We start from the raw sequence: 21,117 nt of genomic DNA, 5'->3' as shown, positions 1-21,117 counted from the left end.
CTCTGCATACACAGGCCCAATTAGGGAGCAGAGAAAGGGTTCGGAGCCAGGTTGTAATACCATTAGCAGCTGCACGTTGGATTGTCAGCTGGGAGGCCTATAGGTACTCAGAGAGCAGACTTCTCCCCCTAGAGCAGGGATCCCTAATTAGGGGCTCCATCCCCTAAGCAGGAGCCAAATGTACTGTGTAAAAGGGCACTCTTGTCCCTCCCGAGTCTAAAATCTGACCTCATTATCCGTTACATTAAGCCTATTTTAATAGGAGATGATATACCTGACATACACGTCTTTAAATCTCTCTCCAGGGGACAATAGCAAAATTGTGATTGTGTTTGTGGGGCCCAAAACAAGCAGCCTCTGATCCCCAGAGCAGTGATGGTGGAGCTTCACTGATGACACAGGGACCGGGAACGTCAAAATAGAGACTGTTATTAAAGCTTATTGGAAACACTGGCCCAGGGCAGGGGGGAGAGAGAGAGAAGCTTCTCAACAGTCACAATAGTATCTATAGGAAAGGGAGGGAATTGGGAAGGATGGGGTCATCTTGACATCCCAGCACCAGAAAAGAGATTGTGAATGTATTCTGGAAAAAACCGGCCGGCGAAGGTGCCAAAGATCCTGTTTCTCAAGCACATGCCGTAGTAAGCATAATAATTACAGCAAGAACACTGATAGAATATTTACTGTGTGCTGGATGCCATGCTAAGCCCTTTACCCACATTATCTCACTTGATCCTCATGACTACTGGGGGGTAGAAGCTATTAGGACCCCCATTTCAAAGTTGAGGAAACTGAGGCAGACGTAGGTCAAGTGATTTGCCAAGAGTCTCCTAGCTAGGAAGTGTCTGAGACTGGATTTGAACTTGGGTCCTCCTGACTCCCAGTCCAGTGCTCTATGTACTTTGGCCACCCAGCTGCCTCATTATAGCTAACGCATACATGCATCCCCCCCCACACACACATATACAAATACATATGCACACACCTTTGTAGCACTTGAAGGTTTGCAGAGCGCTCTCTCTTAGCCTGTTTGATCCCAATGCAATTCAGTTTTGGCCCCACCTATGAAACTTGTTTGTTCCAGATGCTGGGGATATACAGATAACACCAAAAAATCCAGCCCCGCTCTCAAGGAGTTTAATGTTTTATTTTTTAAATTTGGGGCCCTGACAGGAATAGGAAAGACTTCCTAGAGTGTCACTTAAAAAACTCTGAAATTACCTTCCTAATGTGAAAAAAAAAAAAAAAAAGCCCCTGTTGGAGCATAATTGTGTTTCATGAATAGCATTAGAGCAAAAATCCAGAAAATTGTCCAGATATTTTAAAATTAAAATTAAGGCCAAGTGTAGGAAAAAAGTGTTCTTTTTAAAAAATTATTCAGTTTGAGGAATTATCAACATTAATTAAAATAGGGGAGGACTGTTTTGGGATATTAGGCTTGATAATTAAGACAAAACAAAACCAAAAAACCCTGCAGGTTTCCAAAGCACTTTCCCTCCCATCCCACTTGGTGAGAATTTTTCTCTCCATTTCTCAGATGAGGAGACTGAGGTTCTTAGAGGTGAAGTCACTTACTTATCACATGCCAGTGAGGCTCTGAGGGAGGCCTGTGTCCCATGCCGCCTCTTACGGCCTAGGTTTTTTCAGGAGTTCACATTTCCCAGGATGCTATATGGTTTGTCAGTCCCTTGTAAGAACTCTGTGGGGTGCCAATGTGAGGATTCTTCTTCCCATTTTACAAGTGAGGAGACTGAGGCTCTGAGGTTAAATGACTTGCCAGTTAACAGCAGAGCCCAGTTTAGAACCCCAAGGCTTCTTACTCCCAAGTTCAAATCCAGTAGCCTTTTCCCACTACATCATGCTGCTTTTTGAAACTCCTGATTAATGAGTACATTAATTTCTAGAAAAGCAGGGAGCAGCCCCATGTGTTGAGGAGGTCTGATGGCAGAGGAGTCATCAGGGACAACCTTGGGTGGAGCTTGGTCAGCTGTGTGGGCCAGAGCCCGGAGCTGGGCCCAGGGGCCGGATGGGGAGGATAAGCTGTGAGGAGAGTGAGTCCAGTGAGGCTTCACATTAGGAAGGACCTCAGAACGGCACCATTTCTGAGGCACTAAGAAGGTGTAGGAAGCAAGCCCCCTTTTTTTTCAGCAGGGATAAAGCAAGTGTGGCTGGAGAACAGAGATGGGCCTCATGAGCTCCCCCAGCCCTTCCTCCATTTCCACAAGTCCTTGTGTTGGTAATCTCTCAGATGAAGTCAGTGCTCCAGGGAGGGCCCAGAACAAAAACAGGAAGCAGTGGCTGGGCCCACCTCGGGATGGGGATGGGAAGCAGCAGGTGGGCCCACCTCGGGATGGGGATGGGAAGCAGCAGGTGGGCCCACCTTGGGATAGGGATGGGAAGCAGGGACTGGGGCCCACCTTGGGATGGGGACGGCGGCAGGTTGCTGGGTAACCTCTCCCAGGGCAGTCATTTCTCTAAGTTATCTTGTTTCTTAGTAAACTCAGGGTCAGGTGCATTGAATTGAATGGCATTTCTAGGAAATTGGTGTTGCCATATTGGATTCTTTAAAGTCATAGGTCTCTGTGTTAGTGGGACCTCTGAAAAGTACAGCATATATAGCATTAATAAGTATACCATTAAATAGAACTCAAGGGAAAACATGCCTTGTTGAATTTTAATAGCTGTTCAGCTTATTGACATAGGTTTTTAGCATTTCCTTTTTAGGACGTCTATACTAGTCAGACACTATTAGATATAAAATTATTATCCAGAACCTATCACTGAGTCTTCGTCATAGTAGGTGCTTTAATAATTTTATTGAATTGATGTCACTACTAATAGTAAGCTTTTGCTGAAGGTTTATTTGTTGTGTGGGAGGTTTAAAAAGATGAAAAAATATTCTAGTTTTAGCCTACTTAAATTAAATGAGCCAGCGTTTCTTTAAAATGTGTTGTCTCTTTTTAGTTATCTTATTTAAATGGAATCATTTACAAGGGATCAAAAATGCTCCTTGAAAGAGAGTTTTAGACATCTCTCTATGCACCAAAATAAATAGCTGTAACCACTTACTGTCACTGAAACCAGCCTGAATCCTGCTTTCATTCCTGTTGTGTGTTTGGTGGGGATTTGGGGTGGGGAGAAGCTTTTGTTTTGAAAGGCTACATTTTAATGCCTCCCTCTCTCCTGGATGCTTTTTTGGATAGAAACATAGCTGAAGGTCAGATCCTTAATAAACCGACCAAGCCAGAGTCTGAATGGGCTTCAGGTTTGCCGCCAGCTCTTCTATCAAATACAATGAACCTTTATTGTCAGATGGGACTTTCCAAGCCAAACCAATGGGAAGAAAGCCCCAAGTTGTCATCTCCAATTAAAGAGTCTCCGAGCTTCCCTCTTGCCCTGTTAATGTTCCATTGCGGTGCACTCATGGCGTGGCCGGCCATCCCAGGGCGCAGAAGCAGGCAAGCTAAATGCTCTGCTGACTCCATCTGTAAGGGTCAGAATAAGTTATTCAGAGCCCGGACGACAGCCCCACCCAGAGCGTGCCTCCGTCTCAGTTCCAGCACGTTTTCCTGCCCATCAGATGGATGCGACTCGGCTGGAGGCTTTGGATGGCGCTGGTGTCTTTTGTTTTAATTGGCGAAATAGCGCAGTCTCCTATGGAGTGATTTTCATTAGAGAGGGGCTGGGAGGGGGAGCCTTGGAACAGTCCTCCAGCTAGACCATGAATATTAAACATAACACAATTATAGCTTTTGGACCAATTATTTTTCTTTTCAGCAGACTACATTGATGAAACGCAAGCTAGATGTGTTCGTGATATCTGCCCCAGCTCCCTTCTTGCCTCTGGACGCTGTCCTTCTTGGCATATCTGTGTGCTGTTGGCATGCTCCCTGGGTCTCAGTCCGTGGAGTGGGTTGATTTAATGCTGAAGTATATAGCTTTTAGCTGGTCGTCCCAGGTTTGAAGCTGATTATTGTCTTCACCTGAGATTAGTATCTAGTTGCCTGAGTTAACAGGGACCAGCCCATGTCCTTATCAGTGCCCATGGGAAGGAAGTTGCAGCTTTGCCTCTCAGGGCGCCCTCCAGAAATGTTTTCCAGTCCAAACAGCTTATTTCCCTGGGAACTTGGGGGCCTCCCCTTGTTCTTACTCACTTACAGCCCAATAATGGCATCTTTTGGTTTATTTGTTTATTTTGCTTGGAGTTTTCCATACTGCTATCCAAATGAAAAACAGATGGCAGACCGAACTTGTGGACAGATTCACGTTTGCCTTTGTTTTCCTCACAACCAGATCTAAATTAGGGAACCTCACTCTCCAGAAGAGTAGCCCTTTCTGGGAGCCACTGAGGCATCTAGACCTTGGTTCACCCAGCACAGTCCAGAGCACTCTGTGCGGCACCTTTCTTTCTTTTCTGTTCTGAGACCTGAGAGCTGCTCTCCAGTCAGACCAGCTATGTGTCCGGCACGTGGGAAACTTTGTCCTTCCTCCAGCAATGCCAGTCCTGGATTTCTCTTAACTCTGCTCTAGAGCTGACCTTTCCTAGGCCCATCATCCTGTAGCTTGCCACCCCCTCGCCAGAAGCATCACACGGCAGGGACAACAAATGGCACTGAATGGCTGCCTTGGGGATTGCAGACAGCTCTTCACCCATTATCTCATTTGCTGCTCACAACAAATCTGTCCAGTCCATAGGTGCTGTGATACTAAGAAGGTGATATAGGTATTATTGTCCCCATTTCACAGATTAGGAAACCACGGCATAGAGGAATGAGTTGGCTGATGTAAACATGGTCACACAGCTGATAAACAGCAGAGTCAGACTTGAACCCAGGCCGCCTGACTCCAAACACACGTTCTCTCCTTTCTGCCACAGCTGCCTCTAGTCTAGAGCTTTCTGTTTTTTTAAAGTATGGCTACCCATGACTTGTGGCTCATGCTCATTCCAGAGCTTCCCTGAGGAGGAGGTGAAGCCCACCCCACACGATTATTTGTCCTCTTAGGTCGTGTGGGAGCCGTCATGGTGGATGGAGCAGTGACCACATGCCCAGAAGGCCTGGAGGGTCACTTCTCATGTAGGAGCCCCAGTTTCCTCCTCTGTAAGAGGGGAATCATGTCTTCTTCTTATGAACATAGTCATCAACAAACACAGAGAGGACACGGTATAGGAAACTAAGGAACGCCATTTTTAAGGAAGCTGTAGACTAAACACGGACCTAACAAAATGGCCATTTGCTTGTGGTCCTCAGAACTTCTTTTTGTCTTCTTCTGTGTACTTTTGAATGTGCTTGAGATGATGACTCCTTCCCACTTCTCGTGGTGTCTGGGGCATTGTGGTCTGGGCCTCACCCTTTCTCTTCATTGGTCCAAAGTTTCACCCGCATTAACTTGAGTAAGTTAGCTGTGCACTTCTGCAGCAGGAACTCTTCGAGATTAGAAATGGCATTGTGAGAAGGGCTTCATCTTGTGTTCATGATATACAGAATAACAGAGTCGATGTGTTTGCCTCGTGCTCCAGGACCTGACGAAACATTGTCTTCCCAACGGCATTATTGCCCTCGTGCGGTCCATGGGTGATTAGCTCGTGAACTGGCTTTTTGAGCACAGTAGTTATTTATGTGTCACAGAGGGCTAAGTTCTCCTTCACCGTCTAAACCCAGCCCACAGTAGAGATAGGTGCTGCTAGTCCCCAGGTAGCAGGTGGGAAGGGCCTGGGGCCCTGGGAAGGATGATGGGAAGGAAGGCAACTTCTGCAACTAAGTCTTTCAGCCTCCATTGCTGAGATTGGGTTTTGAGTCATTTGATTAGATATTTGTGGACAGAGGCAGGGGGAGATCCATGAACACAGCCATGTGCCAGCATCGTATGCCAGTGCTCTCATGTTTATACAAAATTCTTTTATCTCCTTTGTCTAAGTGTCTGTAAGTGAAGTAATTCTCTATTTTTCAAAACCTAGAGCAGCAAAATTGACAGCACCTTCCCTTCCTGTTTATTCTCTTTCCTCAGGGTGAGGGTGTATGACCTACGCAGCGGCACAGCTTCGTGTTCCCTCTACGCTCACCAATTAGGAGTCTCTGCTGTTCAGATGGACGACTGGAAAATTGTCAGTGGAGGCGAGGAAGGCCTGGTTTGTGTCTGGGACCAGAGAATGGGCAACAAGCTCTGGGAAATGCACGCCAGGTAATCTCATTTCTTTAGGTGATTTTATAAACCCAGGTCATTACAGGCAAACGAGCTAAGAATGTTTCTTTGGCTCTTCTGGACAGCACGTGTAAAATCTTAATCCCTTTTCCTCAAATATCACCAGTTCCAAGCTAGTAGAAATGTCCTCATTCTTCTAGGATCCATCTTAAATGAGGTAGAAAATGGAGGCCTTTATCTCAGACATACTCAGCTTGTTCTGAGAACAAGGCCTCTAGTGAGGACATTCAGGATTGCTGACTAGCCTTCATGTGTCACTATGCAGCGGACAGGAGAGCATGAATGCTCATCTCCAGCCGTGATCTGTGTCCGTGATTCCAGTGACCAAGGACTGGGATATATGAGTCCTTTGGTATAGACAACTCCCTCTCTCTTCGCTGTCACTTAAAGTCTTAGAGATGGAAAGCTGAGAGGGTCATTCAGTGCCCAGTTCCCTTGGCCAGGGGGTGTAAGAGGCAGGATTTGAATTCAGGTCTTCCTGACTTGGAGACCAACTTTACCCACTATACCACACGGCCTCTCAATGCCAGTGGCAGTCCTGCTAGATCAGTATAGGACAATAACTTCTTCAGATAGAGTTTGTAATTGCCCCGGTATGTGTGATCTTTTCATTCTGGAGAATTTTGTTCAGAAACGATGAAAAAAAGATTGTTTGGAGGAAAATTCACACTGAAAGTGTTCATTAGACCTAAGAATTGTTTCCTTTGCCAGCAAAGTAGGAGAAAGTTGTGATTTCAAGCACGCCACTATAAACGTGGGTCCAAGTGCTTCTCCTGAGTGGTCGTCCACGCCGGGTAGAGAAATCATTTCAAGGATTTAAGCACATTCACAGTGATGGATGTGTAGTAAATTATTAAAGGAATAATAACAATAGCAGCAAAAGATCCTTACCATTTAAAAAAGGCCCACGCCTTCCCACAGACCGATGCAGCATTTCTGAAGTTTTTGATGTTCTTTTGAGGCAGTTGGTGAAGTTGTTAATAGTCTGAAGTTGAAAGGTCTGTTACTTTATTACTATCACAGGCAGAGTGCAGTCACCGGAAGGCGTAACATGGAACACAGTTTGGCTTCGGTGTTAAGGTGCTGCCTTGGGGCAGCTCCCCAAGACTGACGTACAAGCCAGCTAGATCATGATTTGTCGTGTCTCACATAAGTGAAGGCCAGAGGTGGCCTCAGACCCCACGTGCAAGTGGTTTGTGCCTCACACAGATACAGCCACGAAGGGAGGAGCAGGCCAGGGCTCCACTCCAGTGCTTTCTATCTCTGGCATTCTCCACACCTTTCAAAAGAAACTCACCTTAGGAGTTTCCTTTTGGGGGCGTTTCTTATGCGATGCACAGATTTTCCACAAGATGGTGCTAGAAGCCACCTAAATTTTCAGCCTTGGCAAACCAGGACCATAGATTTAGATCAAGGAGGACAAGCTTTATGATGCACTTAGTCCAATTCCATGTTTATTTGATAGATGAGGAGACTGAGACCTGAGAAAGGGAAGGGACGTATCTAAGGCTGCGAAGAATCCTAGAAGGGTGTGATAGAAATCTCGTGACCACAGTTCTCAGTGCCACTATTTGCTTTCCAGAGTAACCGGCCACAGTTTGGAGTGGCTGGTCACCCCAGCCTCTGACCAATAAATTAGTACCACTAAGAGGTCCCCTGAGCCATCCTGGCCAGTGGTGTCATTCCCATAAGGGGCTCCATGGATCCCTTTGCCACGGTTACAAATGACCTTCACTGTATTTCACTAGATTTGAGATTTCACAGTTGATGCGTCTGGCAGGTCCTACCTTCGTGTGAGTGGGGTCTCCTAGGAGTGAGTGAGTCAGATGAAACCAGGTTCAGGCCAGCTGTTTGTATCTGTTTTGTGAGGCTGTCTCTGCCTTGGCCTCCCTGACTGCTTTACAAAAAAGATGCCCAATTCATCCCATAGGGCTTTGAGTATTCTGCAGCAAAGGACCCATTTCAGAGTCAGGTTTAGATCTCAGCTCTCTCCCCTTCTATCCTGATGATTTCTTCCTCAGAGCCCTCGGTGTTCACAGCTTTCACTATTCCCTCCTTTACTCCAGACTCTGTCTTTATAGCCGTGGCAGCACACATTTCCATCATCCTTGTAGACATTCCAGACTCAGCATGTTTACTAAGCTCATTATCCTTTCTCTACACCAGCTAGCCCTCCTCAGTTTCCTCTTTATTCTCCCTCATCCAAGCTCCAAACCTGAGTCACCCTTATTTCTTCTTCTCACCTTCCATCTCAAATGATACATTGCTTCCTGTCCATTCTTCCTCTTTAATATCTCTCATATCCATCTCTGTTTCTGTTCTCAGTGCTGCCACACCAGTGCAAATCATTATCACTCTGCACCAACAGTATTCAATTTAATTTTTAAAATATTTGAATGTCTGCCCTTTGTAGGACTTCTAAAAATCCATATTTATTCCCATTCCATTGATGAGAAAACTGAGGCATAGATTTTTAAGACCAGTGTCTCTCCCCTCAAGATGCTTACTGTCCGAGGACGTAGCTTCTAGACCTGGCTCACACACCCATGTACATGCACACACAAAGTTGTGTGAATTTGGGTCAGTTGCCTAACCTTCCTGAGCTTCAGTTTCCTCTGTAAAATTAGGATTGAATGAGGCAAGCTCTCTGGTTCCTTCTAGCTGAGTTGTGTGATGCCATGATAGCGCTGGATAAATAATAAGGTGTGAGATTGTCTTGACTTTAGTGGAGTGTGTCTGTTCAAGACTTGTCTTCCCCCCTGCTCTTCCAGACACCCCGTGCGTCACGTCTGGTTTAACACACACAGCCTCATCACAGCCAACATCCCTGATGAGAAGAGCCCCCGGGGAGCCAGCATTCTGGATGACGACTTGACTGCTCACCGCAGGTCAGTTGGCTGACCTGGCCTGGGAAGGGCCTGCTGGCGGGGCTTGAATTTTTCAGGGTCCAAAAGTTTGGGAACCATTGTGGTTTAGTGGAAGGATCGCTGGTCTTAGACTCAAGCCATCGGAGATCAGACCTAGACTCTGCCACTCGTTAGCTGCTCTGTGTCTCGGTTTAGTTTTTGTACGCAGAGAACTTTTACTTGTTAGGGAAGTTGGGCTAGTGACCACAAGGGAGTCACTGGGGACTGAAACCTGCCTATAAATCCAGGTACCAGAACAATGGAAATGGAAAATAAATGGAATTTGGCAGTGAGATCCTCAAATTGCAAATATAGAGAGAAAATACTTCATCTTAAAATTTTTATCCAAGGAATTAATCTCTTGGCCTGTGTTCTCTGCCTCATCAGCTCATAATGACATAGACACAAATACTCATCACATTACAGGTTCCTGAAGGGGATTTACCAAAGCAGCATAGGTTGGGGGGAAAGGATGCCTTGGATTTCCATCCACCTTTAATACTTGGAGCCCTGGGTGTCAGGTGAATAACACTGGACACAAGCCTCTCTCTCGTTTTTTACTTTTGTTATTAACGATGTCCTTTCTTAATCCTATGACATTAATCGTGTGTATCTTCCTCGGTAGTAATGCATTTTTTTCCTGCTGCCTTTTCTATGCTTTCTCCAGGCATCGGGGAATCATCTATGCCTATGAGTTTTCCATGGACCAGTTGGCCCTTGAAAGCGTCCTTCCAATCTGCCGCTCGTCCTATGAGGAAGTGGCGGGTTACAACTACAACATTGGCCTGGCTGTTCCTTACGACAACATTTAGGGACTGATCCCTCCATTTGGAACAGAGAGGGCAGGACGACCTTAGAGCCTGTTAGGGCCTGCAGCAACCTCGGGCTCCACCAAGCCGATCACCTGGCACCTTGGTGATGAATGGTTATCAGAGGACGAGAGGGTTGGTGCGGGGCGGGGGCCTCTCATGGGCCAGGGTGGACCTGGCAGGGACGTTAGAACTCCAGAGTGAAAAACTGCCGAGGTGCTGGGGAAACAAGGGAGAGGCATCTGTGGGCCCTAAGAAAAAGAACGCTGGTCCCTGGAAAACAGTGGTCGGTCCACCGAGCTCTGGATCTGTTCCAAAACATCCATTACTTGAGCCCTCTGTGTTAGGTCCTCCCGCAGCTCTGGAGCAATCGGCTCCTCAGAATAAAGAATGTATCATACAAGGACCTTTTAAAAACATTAAATCTGCACCTAAACTGTCTCATACTTTAGATTAACTTTCCTTCATGAGATAAGCAGCTACACAATGGGATAACTTTTCTGCTTTGGTCGAGGAAGGTCCAGGGTTTCCTGTCTTGTGAGAGGTCTTATACATTCAGGATAGTTCTCATCCAGAAAACAGTTTCTGACCCATGAAGACCTTTTGGTTTTTCAGATAGAGACTGACAGACAGAGAATGGGAGAAGGGACAGACAGACAGGGAGAGAGAAAGTGGGGGGACCAGAGGGGCCACAGTGAGGGCTGGGGCCCCTTCCCCTCCGGGTGGTGACTTTATTTTCTTTCTGGAATAGCACTTTGTTTGAAGATCACTCTGAGTTCACTTTCTAGCCAAAGATTCCACTAACGTAGCATCAGTCACCCCAAATCTTGGGGTGTTGGAGGAGTATTAACTATGTTGGTCATGGGCTGGTTTGACCCCCAGCTGACCTTCCTTTAACAGCATTTGACTTCTGCCATGCATCGTCATAATGAGAACCGCCGATGGGCGGTTGGGCCAGAGAGAGTGTCTGTTTTCAAAAAGTAGCCCCTGTGGCATTCTGCATTTCATCATGCTCCTGGCTACACAGATGAGTAAGGCAGTCACTGGCCTAACGAGATTAGGCAGAATTTGTATTAAATCAGGGGGTTAGAGAAGAGTTTCACTAAAAATTAAAAATGAACCCTAGAGATCCAAGACAGTGTCACCCCTCTACCAGCAACAGTGCTATTAATAACTAAGTACAGGATGAAATAATACAATTTTCTACTGATTTTAATCTCTATGACAGCTTCCACTTATTAAAAATCTATGCCAATTAGGTACCACTGGCTTTGAGATGAAGTCCTAGATGAATAGCCTCGTCAAGCCAAAATTATGTTTCAATTGCCCGACCTCTGCCAGGGTTTTCAGTCATCAACTCTAGCAGCAGGGAGAAAGCCCCTCTGTTGTGTGCTGACGATCCTTGGGTCCCCTCCTCCATCATTCCGCATTGGCCTGGCTGCTCTGGAAACCCCGGCTTCCCTTTGATTCACCTTTGGAAAACTTCTGAGCCCTGAGGGTTGGCAGGCATTGCCCCTGGTTCCTCACGTTTAGCATCAGTCCATAAATCTTCATTCTGATGAGCTCAGCTCTTCCAGATTCTGGCTACTAAAAACCTCAAGCAGTTTTGCTCATTAAAACTTAATTTTTCATGGTTACCCTTCAGCTCGTAATGGAAGTATTATGCCACATGCAGTATTTAGTTATAGAAGGCTATAAACCTAGGCACCCTCCAAGGGAAGATTTATCAGGGCTAATGGGACATAGGCGATAGAGGGCTTTTTTGTTTGTTTTTTAAGAGATGGCATGAATAGAGTGGAGAGGCCCCTGACCTTGGGGTCAGGACAGCCAGGTTTGGGTCCTGCACCTGCCATTTACTATCTTCGTGACCTTGGGCAAATCACTTGATTCCTGTGAGCCTCGGTTTCCTTCTCTGTAAAATGAAGGCCTTCTAGCTCTGACTATGGTTCCTTTCACAAATAAGTCCTGTGAACCTAAACTACTTTCAGAAGATCACCTGACCAACAGGAGAATCTGGTAGTACTTGGGATGGAAAATCTTTCCCTTTCTGGAAGGGAAAACCTAAGATGTTTCCAAGATTCTCCCTTTGGCCTGGGTTTTGGAGGCTACAGGTTAAAGGAGCCATTTCTTGTGTTAACAGATTAAAATCATGCCTCAGTTGTTGGGACCAAAAGCTTATCAGCTGGTCTGATTGGCCATTCTTTCAGCTGACCCCATGGCCCTCTGGGTTATTTCCTTGTCATGGCCATCAGGGCCCAGGCATACATATAGAACTTCACTGTGACCACTGAGGGGCAGACAAAGGGCCTCGGCCTGGAAGAGCCGGCCCCATGGCAGGCTGTCTTGTGGCCACGCTGTGCTAGAGGCCAGGTGGTGACCCTGCTTCTGCTATAGGAATCCTGGCATTCTCTGGACAGGGCCCTGTTTGGAGCTTGAGGTGGCCAAGTCCCTCTTGTGACACTTGGGATGTTGGCTGTTTGGCAGTCTTGCCTTCTCACTTTTATTTATTCTCCGAGAGCAACTGTCCAGATAGTCTCAATGGCCCCTGCTCTCATTTGATACCATCAGGGAACATTTTTGCTTTAGAAGCAAAGACCCACCATGGCAGGATCAGTCCTTTACATCCTTGGTACCCTTGCCCTGTGCCAGAAAGGCATTCTCTAGGAGGTGGCAGCCTAGACCCCACACCCTCTGCCCCAGCTCCCCTCAGTTCCCATGCTCACAGAAGGCACCATTCGTGTTACAGACCAAGACACTGGACGTTCAGAAGCAGAGTGATCTGCTCCGTGTCTCACAGCTTATCTAATAACAGCCAGAGTTTAGACTTGGGTTCCCTGACTCAGAAGTCCTTATTTCCTCTACATCCATCCATCTTTACCGGCTAGCCTGAAGCCAGAGGAATTGCCCAAGGTCCCCCTGCCAGTAAGTCTAAGAGCTGCTACTCCAGCCTGAATCTTGCGGACTCCCCAAGAGAGGGTGTTTCCTTCTGCCCGGCTCTCTCAGGCACCCTGATAGATGTCTTGTCAAGAGACCACTTCATCCCTGTTGCTACCTTGCTTAACAGGCTAAAATGCACAGTTCAGGCCCCACCCTCCAGCAATGAGCCTCCCCAGGCTCATTCTATGAGCTCCGCACCTAGGCCAGCATCTCTATCAGGCTCTTAAACTGGCTTGTTCAGAACCACGGAGAGAAAGGTGGGATTGATGCTTGGGAAAGCTACCAGAGAGGGATGCTGATTCCCTCCCACTTGACTGTTCTCTCCTTCCCAAGGTCACTGAGTGGGAGGACAGCCTGGGAGGCAGGTGTTTTGCAAAACCCTTGCCAAAGCAACTTGTATTTTTAACTCCCTCAAAGCCTAGTTAAGTCACATTGTGCTGTTCCCAGCACAGCAGGGGGGTGTGGGGGGTGGCTCACATTCACCCTTATTAGCTGTAGTGCAGGTAAGGATTGATTCAGCTGCTAAAAGAAGGGTCAGGTCAGAGGCAGACCTTCCTTCCTGTTACGAAGGAATAAAAGGATCTTCTGAATCCCAACTGGGCCAGAAAAAAAAAAAAGTGTTTTGTTCAAGGCTAGCAGTCATTCTTAAAGGGCAGCAAATAGCCCGCACTGGAAGTCACTGTCATTGTAACATCCGTTTATTTATAATTTATGTTCTAAAGCTACTGTAGATTGTTACCCCCGAGTTCCTCTTATCAGGTTTCCCTCTCTAGTCTCCTCTCATACGTCCTCCTTTTGTAAACACAGCAAATTAATTTATTTGTTTTGAATTGTTGGACTCCTTTGCTGGTGGTCTGTCTTCAGTAGATGTGACAAACATACTACCACTACTACTACCACCACTGCTACTGCCACCACTGCTACTACTACTACTAATTTATACAATGCTTTAAAGAACCTACATTGTCTCATTTGAGCCTCACAGCCCTGTGAAGTAGATAGCATAGGAATCATTATTCCCATTTTTCAGAAGAGGAAACTGACTCACAAGAGATTAAGTGACTTGCCCAGGGCCACATAGCTAGCAGATATCAGCTGTAGGATGTGTTCCTTTTTTGTTTTAATTTTCATTTTCAGTTCCAAATTCCTTCCATCCCTCCAGCTCCTGCCCCACCCACTGAGCAGGCTATTAATACGTTATCAGTTATACATGTGACATCATGTAAGACATTTCCACCTTAGCCATGTTGCTGGGGAAAAAAAGTGAAAAAAATATGCTTCAGTCTACTCAGTTCATCAGTTCTCTATGGATAAGTGTTTCATCTTAAGTTCTTGGGCATTGTCGTGGATCATTGTGTCAATCAGAGTAGTTAATTAAATCTTTCACAGTTGATTATTACTCCAATATTGTTACTGTGTACAACGTTCTGGTTCTTCACTGTGCATCCGTTTGTAGAAAGTCTCCTCAGGTTTTTCTGAAATCTGCCTGCCCATCATTTCTTATAGCATATATACACACGCAATCATATACCACAACTTGTTTAGCAGTTCCCTGATTCCCTTCATTTTCCAATTCTTTGCCACCACAAAAAGAGCTGCTATAATTTTTTTTTGTACATATGGTTCCTTTTTCTGTGGTCTCTTTAGGGTACAGACCTAATAGTAGTGATATTGCTGGGTCAAAGGCTATGTACAGTCTTATAGGCCTTTGGGCATAGTTCAAATTGTTCTCCAGAATTGTCAAAGCAGTTCACAACTCCACCAATAATGCACCAGTGTCCCTATTTTTTCGCATTCCCTCCAGCATTAGTCATTTTTACTTCCTGTCATGTTAGTCAATCTGATGGGTGTGAGGTGGTACTGCCTAGTTGTCTTATTTTCATTTCTCTAATAGTGATTTAGAACATTTTATATGACTATAGATAACTTTGATTTCTGCTGAAAATTCTTGTTCATATCTTTTGACCATTTATCAGTTGGGGAATGGGTTCTTTATAAATTTGGTTCAGTTCCCTATATATTGGAGAAATAAGACCTTTATTGGAAAAACTTGCTGTAAATTTTTTCCTAGTTTCCTGCTTCTACTTTTGTTTATGCAAGACTTGTTTAATTTAATGTAATTAAAATTATCCATCTTACCTCTCCTGATCCTCTCAGTCTCTTGTTTAGTCATAAACTCTTCCTTTATCCATAGGTAATTTTTTGGCATGCTCCCCTAATTTGCTTGTGATATCACCCATTGTGTCTAAATCCAGGACCCATTCTGTCTTCATCTTGTTATATTATGAAGGATTGGTCTGTGCCTTATTTCCTTTCAACCGTTAATGTCAAATAGTGAGTTCTTGCCCCAAGTGCCTCGAACTTTGTGTTGCTACAACACTAGATTACTGTGGTCATCCACTGCTGTGTATTTTGTACCTAAATCTATTCCATTGATCGACCACTCACCAGCGGTCAATTGTTTTGTTTTGATGATTATTGCTTTACCGTAGAGTTTGAGACCTGGTACTGCTAGGCAACCTTCTTCACTCTTCCAGTGGTAGAATTTTAACCTGACTCTTCCAGACTCAAAAATCCAGTGCTTACTACACCACGCTTCCTCTTCTAGAAGTACAGAAATGAACTTATTGTTTTCAACCACCTCCAAGCAGGTGAGGAGGAAAAGAGTGGGGGGCCAGAGAGTAGAGGTGTGACCTCAACTGGGCAGCCACAGTATGGGGAACCTAACCCTGTGCACACCTAATTATTTGCCCACTTCCTTCTTCACTATTGAGCTCTGAAGGGACAACTCGAGTTCCTTCCAATATTTAATCTAATGTTTTCTTTTGTCTATTTCCTCTTAGTGATGGTGACTCGGCACCCTGTGTATATTAGATAGGAAATGGGTAAAAAACAAATGTCAGGTCTGTCTTTTGGCATGATGTGTGTTTCAGAATGAGTCTAACATCTGTCATCTTTCAGTAATCCCGCTAGCCTCAGTATCTCTGCTATAAATCCAACATTCCCCCATGCTCATCAGGGCATCTCAGCTAATGAAGCACAAAGAGGGACAGAGTAGTTAACGAAATCCATTTCAGAAGCGTCTTTTTAGCCTAGACTGCACAGACTGGCCAACAGATGGTCAAAGCCTTTCTGAAAGCAGTACCTGGAGCGATGACCTATAACTTATTTATTAATCCAAACACAGCCGCACAACTAGACCGTGGGGAACCCCCACCAAAATTAACCTTCCCTTTTTTGGTAGCCAATTTGCCACAACTAATAGGCCACTGTAATGACTTCCCAAGTCATCCAAATGATCAGAAACAGAATTCCATACAAATAACTCACCAGGAGGAAAGGAAAAGAACACAAGAAAATTTCACAGCACATGTTCCAGGGGCAATGAATACTTACTCTGGCCAATTTGAAGACACCCCTGGGTTCTGGTCATTTGGTGATTCTGAAAATCCTATCTTGTTTTGAGCACACGGACAAAACTCTGGATAAATCAATCTTACCTTAATTAGCCATGCAAATTATCACTGGCCCAGGGCCCCAAAGAGATCAGACTGGGCTTTAAATCATATGGGCAAAAAGTAATGTCTTTAAGATGCATGGACCAAGTATGGCTGCTTAAGCATCTCCTTAACCCTAGCAGGGAAGGGGAAGGATTGGCGGGAAGCAGAGACCCTCGTTAGGAAGCAGGAGCTCCATCCAAAGGGGAGGATTCAGGCCGTTGGTGCAGAGCTGGGGGTGCTGCAGTGAACTCCTCCTGCAGGGATCAGAAAGCCAGGCTGGTTTAGGGAAAGGATTTGAAGGCAGACCTGGAGATGATGGGAGTTTCTTAGCAGCTGATGCCATCTGGGCAACCTACCCCAGCTGATCCTACTGGGTTCTGTTTAAATGGCTTCCCATGGACTGGAATGAGGCAGATGGGCAGTAATGGAGATCAGCTAGGTCCCTGGTGGCCCCTCAACAAGAAGGTCTTGTCTGGATGGACATGAACTACAAAAACATGCAAAAGAGGGTCCTACATTTTAGATTGGTTAGGGTTTGTGGAGTGTGTGAATTACCGCCTCAGAGAGCTGCTGGCCACAAGACCATGGACAAGTCAATGAATACCTCAAAACTTCAGTTTTCTCATCTGCAAAATGCAAAGAAAAAGACGTGAATATCTACTGGAGGGTTGTGATGAAAGTGCTTTGCAAACCCTAAGGTGCTGAGTGCGAATTTCACCACACTGTTAGGCTTTATAAAGACAAGAATGGGGGAGTCATAGAGCTTCCCAGCAGCTTTGGGCTACCTGAGACAAGGCAGGGTCAGTTGAGGTTATTACAGTGGATGCACAAGGTGTTCCTACCTCCACTGGGTCTCCTGGTCACATATGAGAACTCGACTTCCCAGTCCCATTTCCAGGGCCTGGAGCATCGCTTATTCCTGAATTTTGTTAATGATACTACAATAGAAAGTTTCTGAGAGTGTAAGTGGTTGAGCCCTAGAATAAATCACCAAAGGCATTTCTTTCTCTTTTTTTTTGCTTTTTTTGGAGGGGGAAGGCAGGGCAATCGGGGTTAAGTGACTTGCCCAAGGTCACACGGTTAGTAAGTGTGATCAAGTGTCTGAGGCCAGATTTGAATGCAGGTCCTCCTGACTCCAGGGCTAGTGCTTTATTCACCAAAGGTGTTTCTTTAGAATGAGATGCTTCTGTGAGTTGTAGCAGAGATTTGTTCATCTTTTTTCCAGCCCTTAATGACTCCATTTGGGGTTTTCCTGGCAAAGATCCTGGAATGGTTTTTGCCATTTCCTTCTCCATCTCATTTTACAGATGAGGAAACAGGCAAACAGAATGAAGTGACCTGCCCAGGGTCACACAGCTAGGAAGTGTCTGAGGCCAGATTTGAACTCAGGAGGATGAGTCTCCCTGATTCCAGGTCTAAGGGTTCTGTGCACTATGGTGCCGCTTAGCAGCCCTCTTGCCTAGCACATAGTAGGTACTTAATAAATGTTTATTCTTTCCCCTTCCCCCCCCCCCCACCAAAGGGACTTTGTCAGATGGGAGGAGAGATGTTTATGGTTGAGTTCTAATAATGAGGAGCATCACATCAAGGAAATAGCCACCTATCAGTGACAGAGGGAACATGAAGGAACATTAAAGAGACAATTAATATTTGTCACGGGGCTCCTGCCACCTGTGCCAGAAGGTCCCCGCAGGCACTGGGCGGGCAGGCTTCTTAGCACAATCAGGGACCTCTCGAGAGGTGGTTTGGTGATCTCGGTGTGCAGAAACACCTCCCTGAGCTGACCCATGTGGCAGTGATCTCTCACCAGAACTCTGCGGCAGCCTGCAATGCCCGCGGGCCCATGATGATAAATGGGGACACAACTCGGAAATAAAGGAAAGGTCAGTGGTACCATCTACCCACGGTCAAAGCTGAAAGGCCACTTAGAGATCGTTTAATCCAACTCTCATTTCCTGGGGAGAGGGAAGGGACATGTTCAAGATGGTGCAGACGAAGAACCAGAATTGTCAGCCCACGTTCCATCTATGCCATCAATTCTCTCTGACCTCAGCAAAGTCAGTCACTTAATGCTTAAACAGCCCAGAAAACTCCTGTTCACTTATTGACCCACTCACAGGGAGCCCTGAACCTGGAGCTATTTTCAGTCGTGTCTGACTCTCCATGACCCCATTTGGGGTTTTCTTGGCACAGATACTGGAGTGGTTTTACAATTCATTTTACAGATGAGGAAACTGAGGCAAGCAGGTAAGTGACTTGCCCAGGGTCACACAGCTAGTGAGTGTCTGAGGCTGGATTTGACTGGAGTCTTTCTGACTCAGGCCCAGTGTGCTATCCACAGGGCACAGATAATGCTAGAGGAATGGAAAATTATCTACATTTTTCATTGGATTGCAAGCTCCCTGAGGGCAGGGACTGTCTTTTGCCTCTTGTATCCCCATTGCTTGGCACAGGGCTGGCATACAGTAGGCACTTAGTAAATGTTACCTGATTGGTTATATCACCCGGGCATTGCAGTGGGAAAAGGAGATTTTAGTAAATGCCAACCTGCGGCACATGTGGAAAGGGGCAGCCCCCTCCCTGGAATGAGGTACCCCAGGCCAAACCTTTTTGTGTTATTAAGCTACCAGTGATCCCATGGGGAGCATCTGGGCAAGAGGAACAGGTCGAACAGGAATTCATCCAGATCCTCAGAACACAGGGCTGCTTGTGGCCTTGCAGAGGGGCCTCTGGGACCAAGTGGCCTTTAGGGGAAGCCGGGGCAGGTACCAGATGAACAGTCCAATTTGTACAACCCCAAAAGCAAAGAAGGGTCGGGGTATTAAGAACCTTAGTAACACCAGGGATTAATAAAGTGGAATTGATGAGGAATACATAAAAGAAAATCTCATACTTGGGTTCATATGGGTCCTGGGGAGCCACTAGGCCTATCCCTTCATTGTTCAGTCATGTCCAACTTTTCCTGACCCCATTTGGGGTTTTCTTGTTAAAGATACTGGAGCGCTTTTCCATTTACTTCTCCAGGCAAACAGGATTAAGTGACTTGCCCAGGGTCACACAGCTATGAAGTGTCTGAGGCTGGATTTGAACTCAGGTCTTCCTGACTCCATGCCCAGCACTACTGGGCCTAGCTGCCTCTCTTCATTACTGCCTAGTTTAAGATGATTGTATGTGCCCCAAGGTTTGCAGGATCCACCAGGGGAGAGGGGTTGTTCTGGAAGATGCAAAGTTTCTTAACGGTCAAGGATCTTGAAAATGAACCCTACTTTGTTTTGTCAGATTCAAGAAAACCAGTCCTTTATCCAACATTAAGCTTAATGCTTGCATGGGAGCTGACAGAGCCCTTCTGGAGAAAGATCTGCGCCAAACTGGGTTGGACTAAGCGGCCTCTGAGGACCCTTCCAGTCTTAGACTCTCTTACTCTGTGAACAAACACAAAGGCCACGTTCATTAACAAAACCTAGTTTATTAGAGATAAAAAGTCAGTCCGAGCTCACCCACCATTCATTCTGTATAGGAAAATAATAGAAGCACGTTGGCAAGTTGATCATAGACATGTCAGTAGCAAAAAAACCCACATTCCTTTGGGACCAACAGCTCAAGGGCACGGCCGGCAGCTTCGCCCTTTGCAGAGGGGGCAGGCGGAGGTCAATGGCAAAGGGCAATGGTCTCCATATTGAGGAAGCGGACATGCATCTTGGTTTCTATGTCTATCCCCTGCCAGATCTGCAATGGGGTGAGAGGTCACCATTAGAGGGACATTGCCAATCCTTCAGGGAAGCTGTTTCCTGTTGACTGGTCCATGTTTTCATCCCCTTTCCCTGAAGCACTGACCCTCATCTGCGTCTAAAAAATCTCTGAGCACGTAAAAAAGTGACTAATGAAAATTTGTCACTTATGTCTATGCCATAGGCAAGTGGGGGTTAGAAAATGCATTCTGTTTTCCTAGGGGTTAATTCGGCTGTGGCATTCATGTTCTTTTTCTGGCCTAGAGGTGTCTTGGGTGGTACAGGGGAGACAGCTCTGGGCCTGGAGTTAGAAAGACCTGAGTTCAAATCTGGTCCCAGACACTTCTCAGCTGTGAGACTCTGGGGAAGTCACTTCACCTTTACCTGCCTGAGTTTCCTCACCTGTAAAATGGAATGATAATAATGGTACCCACCTCCCAGGGTTGTTGTGAGGATCAAATGAGAGGATATTGGTAAAGACAGTACTTGGAACCTAACAGATGCTTAATAAATCCTTGTCTCCAACCTCCTTTTTCAAGATTATAAGCATAACACTAAATGCAAGTTATTAAGTATTGAGTTGAGACTCAGGCTTAGGACTCTGTGGTTAATAATTAATGACCTACAGCTCCTCTTTCCCTGAGATGGAGCAAACACTTCCATAATGACTACCCTCCTTGTCTTTACAGTACATCTGGGAAGGGGGCAAGGCTATTATTTTTACAAAGTAGGACACTGAGGCCCCGGAAAGGTGAGTGGAAGCCAGTATCTGACTGGGGCTAGAACCTCAGTTGAGTGGAATTCTAATCAAGTATTCCGTACTTTAAACTCTCTGTCTCTCCCTCCCTCCTGTGTCTCTGTCTCCCTCTCTCCTTATCTCTCCCCCTCACTCTGTCTTTCCCCACTCCCTCCTTGTCTCTCCCTGTCTCTTTATGAGTCTGTCTCCCTCCTTCCTTGTCTCTCTGTCTGTCTCCCCCCCTCACTGTTTGTCTGTCTCCCTCCCTCCTTGTCTTTCCCCCACTGTTTCTCTGTCTGT

General features: G+C 46.0%; 2 protein-coding genes across 2 annotated transcripts in view; one reads left to right on the top strand and one right to left on the bottom strand.

The window, feature by feature from the left end:
• The window catches only part of FBXW8 (F-box and WD repeat domain containing 8), a 120,771-nt gene extending 105,679 nt beyond the window's left edge, over window positions 1-15,092 (top strand). Inside the window, exons 9-11 of the mRNA XM_069081736.1 lie at window positions 6,007-6,180; window positions 8,973-9,089; window positions 9,775-15,092. Of these exons, the coding sequence (XP_068937837.1) occupies window positions 6,007-6,180; window positions 8,973-9,089; window positions 9,775-9,919 (436 nt within the window). The 3' untranslated portion in view covers window positions 9,920-15,092. The remainder of the gene's footprint in view (window positions 1-6,006; window positions 6,181-8,972; window positions 9,090-9,774) is intronic.
• A 4,713-nt stretch (window positions 15,093-19,805) lies between these two features.
• TESC (tescalcin) overlaps window positions 19,806-21,117 on the bottom strand; it is a 63,874-nt gene continuing 62,562 nt past the window's right edge. Inside the window, exon 8 of the mRNA XM_069081456.1 lies at window positions 19,806-20,079. Coding sequence (XP_068937557.1) covers window positions 20,002-20,079 — 78 coding nt within the window. The 3' untranslated portion in view covers window positions 19,806-20,001. The remainder of the gene's footprint in view (window positions 20,080-21,117) is intronic.

The sequence above is a fragment of the Petaurus breviceps genome, unplaced genomic scaffold (genome assembly GCF_028583685.1).
Source record: "Petaurus breviceps papuanus isolate PSGF00001 unplaced genomic scaffold, PetGlider_PUasm1.0 99, whole genome shotgun sequence".
In the NCBI taxonomy this organism is placed as follows: Eukaryota; Metazoa; Chordata; class Mammalia; order Diprotodontia; family Petauridae; genus Petaurus; species Petaurus breviceps.
This window is presented reverse-complemented; position numbering and strand designations above follow the sequence as displayed.